The sequence below is a fragment of the Hippopotamus amphibius genome, chromosome 8 (genome assembly GCF_030028045.1).
Source record: "Hippopotamus amphibius kiboko isolate mHipAmp2 chromosome 8, mHipAmp2.hap2, whole genome shotgun sequence".
Lineage (NCBI taxonomy): Eukaryota > Metazoa > Chordata > Mammalia > Artiodactyla > Hippopotamidae > Hippopotamus > Hippopotamus amphibius.
This window is the reverse complement of record NC_080193.1, coordinates 60430297-60440331: the sequence shown is the minus strand read 5'-3', so window position 1 is coordinate 60440331 and position 10035 is coordinate 60430297. Positions and strand designations below refer to the sequence as shown.

The 10035-nt window shown below is 35.4% G+C and overlaps 1 protein-coding gene across 1 annotated transcript in view; it reads right to left on the bottom strand.

Moving 5' to 3' along the window:
* Window positions 1-227: 227 nt before the first annotated feature.
* Window positions 228-10035, bottom strand: part of KYNU (kynureninase) — a 96993-nt gene continuing 87185 nt past the window's right edge. The window contains exons 11-13 of the mRNA XM_057745732.1: window positions 7814-7899; window positions 2389-2619; window positions 228-1098 (exon numbers count right to left, since the gene is read on the bottom strand). Of these exons, the coding sequence (XP_057601715.1) occupies window positions 943-1098; window positions 2389-2619; window positions 7814-7899 (473 nt within the window). The 3' untranslated portion in view covers window positions 228-942. The remainder of the gene's footprint in view (window positions 1099-2388; window positions 2620-7813; window positions 7900-10035) is intronic.

The window sequence follows — 10035 nt, the reverse complement described above, 5'->3', positions numbered from 1 at the left end:
TTTTATCAGGAGAAATTCCCGTTGAACAAAACCAGAAGATTATGATAACATTAAATAAAGGGACATCCTTGAAAAATGGATTAGGACCCAAAAGTGAGTAAAGAAATCAATTTAATGAGCTTCAGCCAAACATTTGTTGTAATGAGATAAAATAATAAATATGAAATCACAGACAAATAATTTATGCAACTTCTGTTTTTACTATGTATACCGTTTTTTAAGCCAGATCTAGAATGATATCTACTCACTATGAGAATCATGGTAATGTCAGGGATGGTAACATGAAAGAATGGCTAATGGCAATTGTATGAAGCTGTTGAATGTAAATTCAAAGGCATTTCTTCTTTACCAGATGTTAAAATATGATAAAAAGTTGTGTATTAGAATCAATGAAATAAGGCATGCACACAAATTATACTCTGATATTAAATGTATTCCTTAGTGTGGATTGTGACCAAAATATTTGAAAGCCATTCCTCTAGAAAATGTATTTTCTCTTCCTTAGGTTGGAGGTTAGAGTTAGATGGAACATTGTAAAAAGCATATATACATCAGACTGTTCAACTATAGTGCCTATAAGAAACTTTCATAAATTAAAATTAAAGCAATATTTCTAAAATTGACACAAAAATTTCCAAATATATGATGAAGTTGTCAGTCAAATTATAAATTAAACCAGCAAAAAACATTTCATTAACCATGAAATATGATAGCTAACCAAGACTGTGTGCATAATACTTGCACCAATAAAGACTTCAGTCCACCAAACATCAAGAAATTGGACAGCCATGTAGATATCTCAAGACTACAGACCGTTAGAAAAATTGTCATGTTTTTCTGTAAAGTATACAATTCATTGCCGGTTATGTGTAATCAATTTTGAAATACTTTCAATAATTAAAACTTGAATAATAGTAATAAAATAACCACAGGCTTTCCATATTATTTGCTTAAGTCGCTATGGAAAACACCACTATTTTTTGTTTCCGCAGAGTCAAGTGCAGAAATGAGCAGACTGATAAATTTATAAACATCATGGAAAGAATTGTAGAGAGGAACTGGAGCCACTCGAATGCCATTTGGATCCCGCTTGTCACACTGTAAGGGAAACAAGAAGTAAAGCCACAATAGTGTTAGCATTATTCACATAATGGAAATCTACATTCACGAGAAACATACATAAAACATTCATACTGATTTCCCTAAAAATATATAAACAATTTGTTTTCATTTTAAGTAGAACATAGTGTTTCTATATTATTTGAAACTCCCCTCTTAATTAAAATATTAATGGGTTTGTACATGAATATCCTAAGTACTTTCCTAAAGTCCACTCAGCCATCATCCCTTCTAAGCATCCAAAGGATTGAGTATACAGTTTATCTGTGGAGAGACCCTGGAGAGACTGGAACCCTTGCACACATTTCAATGATTGAGAAGCTCACTGAGATCTGGAGAGTTTTAGTCAAGTATGTTTCCGTTGAATTCAATAATCCCTAACCTCATGAACTGGGCTCAGATAATTCAGCCTAGTCTGAAGATCACTAAGACTATCTTCAAGAAACACTCCCTATAGGCTAGATGATATAATGAATGGTTTACGTGTAATGGCACACTTAATTCCATAGCAACTTTTGAGGTATTTTTGCACCCAAAATACAGATGAGGAATCTCAACTCAGTAGATGTTTACTAACTCTTCCAGGAGCACGTGGCTTGTAAATGGTAGAGTTTGATTAGGAATGCTGATGTTCTGATCTCTGTCTCCAGAACCTGGGGAAACCTCTCCTAAAGGTTTGGAAGACTGTCTTAGTGCAGCAGTTTCTAAATTACGTTATCACTGGAAATAGATATGTTACCACCATTTTTGCTGAAATTACTCATTAAAAACTTATTACTTATCTTCAGAGATTGAGGCCCAATGGTTAAAAAAGATTTCCATACAATGTTAACACTCTTAAGATGTCTTTCTTGACTGCAGTGAAAAGGTTGAAAATAACTTACTTCAGTCAATCAACTAAATAAGACTGATTTCCTTTTTCTTCCTCTGCTATATTGTATGTTCTTTAATTTCACATATTCAATAAATATTTAGTATGTTGGGGTTTTCACCAAATTTTTTTCTGCCCAAACTATAATGAAAATAATAGATAAATTACATAAAACTGTTTCCTACAACCAAAATTTGTGGTATATTCCCCTTTATCAGAAGTGATAGATCTCTGTACCCTTCAGTTGGCACAGTGCTGAATATTTAGTTGGCACTTAACTTATCCTAACTGACTGATGTGAAATAACATGGAAAAATGAATAAACCAAAAAATCCAAATTTTATTCTTAACATGCAACTCATAGAGAAAACCTGGTAGAAAACAAGAGATATACTTACAACCACTCCTCTTTTTTCTAGTTCTTGGAAAACATATTTTATTGGAATAGAAAATGTTAGGGTGAGCTGGCAGCCGCGATCCTCTATACGGGATGGAGTAATAATGTTTACAACTGTTTTCTTTGTTTCCCCTTTATCCTGGCCGAGGTAGTGCTTGATCATGTATTCCAGATAACCAGTTAGCAAAATAGATTTTCTCCTCAATGCTTTCATAGTTGCTTGCCTAAAGATCTGCAGGATGAGAAACAGGTTCAGTTACTTGTTGATTTATAAAAAAGCAAAAATTAACTGTAAATCACGCATAAAAAGGGGAAATGCCCTTCCAATAAAACATCCTGTTTTAGATAATCTTTTTGTAAAAACATGTCCTCTTTTAAGTGCTTTGCGATTAAAAATTGAATGCGAAGTTTCCATGACAGAAAAGCTGTACAAATGTCATTTGAACAATGCTTACAAAAACAGGAAAAAATAAGTTAACATAATGTTCCTTCAGAGTTACTTTAAATTAGCTACATATAATTAGCATAAATAAAACATACCTTAATAAATGCATTTAACTAATATAAATGGCAAAAATTTTCCTCCAAACATTTTTTACAATCATAATCAAGATTTTTTTCTGTTCTGATATAGTTTGTTTAGTCCACAAAAGAGTGCAGTAAGAGCTAAACACTTATGTGAAAGGCAGTGTTACCGATATTATTTATAATCGTTTTACCAATTCCTAAACCTCCTTCAGTTTAACAATAAGAAAACAAGAAGATAAATAATGCTAAGTTTTGTCAGACAGAAAAGCAAATAATGTTAGATAATGCATATATTATTACTGAAGCATTTGGTCTTGATGTTTACTTTTTCCTTCTTTCCTTATTTTCTCCCCTGCTAAACTCTAACACTGGTGTGAAAATACTGCCAGTTGCTGCCTGAGGTATCTTATATTAAGATGAGTGACAAGGGCACACAATAACTGGTTTGGAACATTAAGGGTCAGAACAGACATGCTTTTCTAGATTATCTCTTAAGGTCAAGTAGAGTTTAAAAATATATCCTACATATAAGAACTGAATGAACTGCAAACGGAGAATGATGCACTGCAGGCCACTTAATATCCCTTTTCTGTATCATGTTACACCACAGAGCTAACATAGTGTCATTTGGTGATATCTATACTCTATGAAGTCTATGAAAAGAGTTCTTTCTGTATATACACATGGCATGTGTGGGCAGGCATTCTAACAGGACTCAGACCTTTCCGGCATAGATTTTCTTGACCTGTTGCATGGAGGTTATGGATTTGGCTGAAGGAAAGGGTGGGAGTTGTATGTAAGGTAATGTATGGAAGGAAGAGAGGAGAATCAGAGGATAGAACGCTATCTGCCTCTCTCCCCAGCTAAACCTCATGGACTTGGTCTGCAGTCTGGGAAGAGTTCAGCTGCAAGTAGAAGCTAAGGTCTTTGAGCGCTATGTCAAAATGCATCTGACATATTTAGTGCAGAAAATGCTGCTTTAGGGCTCAGGTAACCCCAGTTACATGGAGGGTGGTAAGACACATCTCTTCATTTCCCATGTAAAACGAAATGACCATAGATTTGGCACAGTGAGGACTCAAGGGAACACCTCCAAGTTTTGGATCAAGAGAGCCTGATCCAAAGGTGTGGGTAAGGTGTGGCCCACCAGTGGTTTGACTGTCAGGTTTGGAATTTTTTAAAAAAATATGACAGGAATCTTTCCAAGCTTCTCTTTGGAGATTAATAATAATTTGGGGACATTTTAATTATTTAAATAATACTAGTAAACTTTCTGGATCTGCTTTGGGCCCCATAAGATGCAGATGGGGACAGTGTGTAAAGTGGTACTTTTAGTGATACTTCATTTGTATGCATAGGTTAGTAAGACTTTGGGGATATTAAGTTAGGGTTTTTTTTTAAATGAAGATTTGCTCTTGCATATTTGATAACAAGCAACCAAATTTTGTTTCATGACAAATGTCTCAATTTTAACATATCATTACTCTTTGTTAATAATAAAATAACTTTTAAATGTAAAACTAGTTTCCACATTACAACCACAAGAGAAGCTGTGTTCTGAGGCAGTCTTAAATTCTTCTCACAGGGTATAAAAGTCTTTTCTGAGGCCTCAGGTAAAAATACCAAGAGGGGATAATAGGAGTTAACAGTGAAATAGAATAAATGTCCTTATTTTTTTTCTCATTATTTTCGTGCCTTCAGTACTGAGAAAAAAAATTTTTTTTTATTTTGGAAAAATGAAAAGTGTAGTTTGAAAGTATTCAGCTTATAACAGAATTCTTGGCAGAGCTTCCACTACTTGGGTTATTTTTCTTACTAACTAAAATAAATGCAAAGCTAGGAAAATTAGATAAGTTTAAATAGGAATAATAAGTATAGCATGATATTTTCAATTCTTAAATTCTTAAAGTTGGCTCCCTAATAACTTTCTGAGAAGACACAGAGTACATTTCTTCTGACTTGCCCTGTATTTTAATTGAATGCTCTAATTTTATTTTGAAGCTATTTACTTAATTATATATTTATGTACTGAAAATGTCTAAAATTGTCTACCTATTGCTACATACAAATATGACCCTTCAAAATACAAGTATTGTTTAATTTCAAGTTAGTAATTTTAAGATTGAGGTGACCTCTGAAGTAATCCAGTCCAAATATCTTCATTAATAAATTGAGGCAAATGAATTCAAAAGTAGCTGTCACTTGTTTTTTAAGGTCACACAGTGTCCCAATGAGGGATAGAGTATTTGCCTCCTGCTTTCTACCTTATTGCTCTTTCTCTTGATCCAAAGTATTTTTAAAATTATTGCATAAATGATTAAATAGGCTGCAGTATAAAGAAACAGTTTGAAACTGATTATAAGGTGCTATTTTTCATGGTATCCATCAATCAATGAGATACACATTAATTGTGAACAAAGCCATAATTAATCTTTTTAAAAAAATTCTTCGTATTGCTAATCTGAAATTGTGTCCACGTACGTTGATTCTTAAGAATAGAATCTCTCCGGTTGACATTTGACTGTGTGAAATATTTTTCAAAAAGGAAGAGATAACAAAGAAAGGTAGTTTGATTCGTGTATTTATTTCTTTCATTTACTCAAACTTCAACTACTTATCTTCCTATATGAGTAACTTTTAAATAAAGTAAGTACTGAATCGGTTAATTCACTGACACTCACATGGCAAACTCAGAAGCATCTAGAAAGTACAACATTTTAACAGTTAGAGAATAGGAAACAATGAAATGTATTATTTTATAATTCCATAATTTTGCAATTTATAATGGGGAGCAAGAATTTCAAAAACACTTTCTTTAACACAAGGTTTGATTACTTAAAGATAATTTTGGTTAGAACATAGCCTCGACAGTGAGTGATTTAATATTTCCAAGAGGCTACAGAGAAATACTTATGTGATAAGAATCTCCAGAGAAGTGTATATTGCTCTTCTGTGGCTTTTAGGGTCCTTTTCTTAGGTTTAAGTTTAGATATTAAGGGAGAAGATAAATCAGTCTTCAGATTCCAGCTGAGAATAAAAACCATGTCTAGGTCACTGTAATACAGTGTGGAAGAAAACTATTGGTAGGGAAAATAGGAATCTGACTCTTCCTGTGGCATCAGAGGTGGATACTGGAGAAGAGTCAATCCACTGCAGAGAATACCAAGGTGATAGTGTCTAAAAGATATTTTCTTGATATGGCTAGGAAGTCACTTGCAAAGATAAGTAAAATCAGAGGAAACTTTAAGTACTAGTTCTTCCTAAGGTATTCCTTGATGCCTTGTTTTTTTCTTATTGTAACTCATCTTCTCCCTGATGCAAACTTGCAAAGTAAGCAAAACATTATTTTATTTTAAAATGTTTAATGGAAGTGTTCCTCAGATTGGATATTTTAAAAACAAATCAAATACCATTATTTGATTTGCAGAGCAGATTTCATCACCCCCCCCAAATTTAAAATATATATAACTGCCTGCAAAATCTTGTTACTGGGTCTATTTCAACTAAAAAACAAAAACAAAAACAAACAAAACAAAAACTGTCAAAAACTGAAAACAGCACAGGCTCCATCTAGTGGTCACACTGGGTAGGTGCTCTTGAAATTGGGATGAAATGAATTGATTACTACTATCTAGTGGTGAAGCTGTACGAAAACAGAGGAACTTGATGCTGCTGTCCAGTGGCCAAAATGAGAAGCTGCTGTGAATGTTCATAGAATTCTAGAATTTTAGGTTTGGAAGGGAGTTTGGAAGTCTTTATCCAGTTACTCATGCCAGACTACACCACAACAGAATTTCCTAAACTAGATGATTTTAGGAGGATTTCAATTTAAAAAAAATAAAATAAAATTTTTATTTGAATTTGAATATGTATTTAAAATCTCTATTAGAAACATATATATGTATATTTACTTAAAATATATTTTACCTAAATGTATGTCTATAAAATACATATTTCCTTAATATATGTATTAATACTATTATTACATAGTATATAATTATTAACAATATATTTACTTAGATAAATTTAGTCTCAATCTGAAATTAATGAATATCCAATATCCAAATAATTAGGAGACATATATATATATATACACTCATATATATGCATTATATGTGTGTATAAATGAATAGATATAGGTAAGTACCTAAATATATAGAAGTAATAGATATGCATGTGTGCAAAACCAAACTGACCCCTTGGATATTATTACTTAGGGTGAGACTAATTTTGAGTAAAAATATGAATGAACTTGAAGAGAAATATTGAGCCAGCAATAATAGAGATTACACATGGATATAATGGCATAAAAACCCCAATGAGGAAAAAAAATCCACCCTACCTCGTGGGACAACCTTACTCAATCTTTGGTTTTCCCTGACTATTCATACTCTCCCCGACCCTCCAAAGTCTTCCTAGAGTTTTGTCACATGGCACTTTGTCAGTTCATTGTCTCACAGAACTAGAAGAAATGGAGTCCCCAGTAATCACGTTGTCTGGCACACAATTTCTTAATAAGTAAGTGTTTGAATGAGTGAATTAATCAAGACAAATATGGCATGCTTGCTTTGTATATAGAGAGGCCAATAGAAGATTAAATAACTAATTCAATTTCACACAAATTCTAAGTGGAACTAAAAATATGTCACCTCCAGGTAAGTTTCACTGAACACTTATTAAGTGCCAACAATGTGCCGAACCTTGGGTTGGGGGCTGGAGATATAAATAAAAGGTGACATTAGCACACAGTCACTGTTCTGAAGGAGAACCCTGCCCTTCATCTGTTGTTTATGCACATCGCGTATTAATCTAGCTGATTAGCAGATAAAATAAAACATGTCTCATTCAGGTAAAGAGAAAGGTAAAGATGTGGGAAGGCCAAAGCATAGGTCACTTACCTCTAAACTAGCATGTAAGGAACAGACCAACAGAATGGGAGGATTTGAAATTCGGAATCCACTGACCCCAGGGATTAACTGCAGTTCTGAAAAATTAATATCATGTCATTTTTATATAATGTGCCAAAAAAGATGTCCTTTATGGATTTTTTTATGACAGTAAAGTAGAGAGAAAAAAATATAATGCTTAAAAACTTTTATTCCTAAGATTTCTAAGATATTTAAGAGAAATGCCATGGACCTAAAATACCAGCATAGTTCTCCACCTACAACTTCCATCTCCTCTGCCCCCACCTTCATAGCAGCCTACCAAAAGTTAGAGCCCTTAGACACAAGACAAACATAATGCCATCTATAAGATTTTCTGGACCCCATTCTCTGCCCTCACATCCCCAAACCAGCATTCCTTATTCTGCTCCATACTTTGCCCTTCTATTATGAAACCATGTCAGTGAGAGGAAGATATCAAGATTCGAATGCCTTGTAATTGTAATGTCACCCAAAGACAGAAATATAAATGAAATGACCTCAAAGGTGACTTTTAACACTAAGATTATTAGGTCAAGTAGCTTCACTTAGGAAAGAAAAAAAAAAGATTTAAAAACAATGATCTGCCTAAGTATGATATATTTAAAAGGAAAATTATTAGCAGACATTATCCTAATTATAATTAATTAGATTGAATAGTTGCAAGTTAAATCTAAGAGTTAAAACTGCTTGTTAGAGACAATTAAAAACTAATACTGACTAAGAGTGAGAGAAGTTTCTGGATATTTAGAGATTCATCTAATCAGGACTAGTCAAAATATGACCTGTGGGTCAAATCTGGCCCACCGCTTGTTTCTGTAAATAGTTTCACTGGAATATAGCCACATTCATTCATTTATGTATTTCTGTGGCTGCTTTAGAACCACAATGGCAGAGTTGTGTATTTGCCTCAGAAACAGCATAGCCCCTAAAGCTTAACCTATGTCCAATCTGACCCTTCACAGAAAACCTTTGTCTGTCCCTGATTGAATCCAACTCCCTCATTTACAGATAAGAAAACCTGAGGAGGAAAAAGATGGCGGCGAAGTAGAGGGACATGGAATGCATCCCTCTCCACAGACGCATTGGGAATGCACCGAAGGATGCAATAATTCCCACAGAGAACCAGCTGAACACCAGCAGACGGCCTCGGACACCAGAAAGGACTGCAAGGAGCCCCACATAACCGGTAGGGAGGCATCTACAAGGGCTCAAAGAGGGTGAAGTGGCAGAGCTGTGGCAGACAGGAGGGAGTGAGAAACATATGGAGGGTCCGCAGCGCAGCTTAGCGTTCCTGTACCGAGACGTCGATCCACAGCTGAGCAGAGGGTCCGGGAGCAGGAGCGTGGGAACCGGAGAGCCGGTTCAGGGTGAGAAACATTGTTGCCAGTAAGGTGACGGACCGAGAGGACAGGAGGGAAGAGGTCCACGGCGAGGAGTGCCTGCCCCTGAGAGCTGCCTGGCCATGATGGCGGCTGGAGGCTGCAGGCTCGCGGGGGGGTGGGGGGAAGCCGCATAGCCTCTCTCTCTCTTTCTGCGCCTCTGCAACAGGCAGTGGAGAGACGCCCCGTGGGCCACCTAAGGTGCTCAGGGATAACAAGCACCCTCAGGCACTCGGGCGGGGCTAGATTGAAACCCCTTGGAACACTGGCAGCAGGGAGGCTGCTGAGAAAACAACAACAACAACAACAACAACAACAACAAAAAACCCAAGAGAGGCCCAACTCTAAGACTTTCTGTGTACGCCTGAGCCACCAGCGTCCCTCTGCAACAGGCACCTCCAAGCCCGACTGAAACAACAGTGCGCCACTGCTCACTCACTCCCAAGAGAAGGAGCCACTATTGTACCCTCTCCCTCCCCACACACCGACGCTTACAGACGAACAATAAAGGAACCTCTGCTGGTCACAGAATAATGCAAAAAAACCCAAGGCGAGTAGAAGGACACTTACAGCTGAGACTCTAAGGAAACAGAAATATGAGTATCGATCCTATTGAACTGGTCCATTCTGGGATCAGTTCTGGATTTATTTTATTTTATTTATTTTTTTCTTTTTCTCGCTCTTTTTTTTTTTTTTTTCTTTATTAAATACGATCTTAGTCCTAAGGGATCTACAAGTTTTATAACATAATTTTTTAATGATATTTTTTATTCTTTTTTTTTTTTTTTTGCCTTTTTATATACTTCTATATCT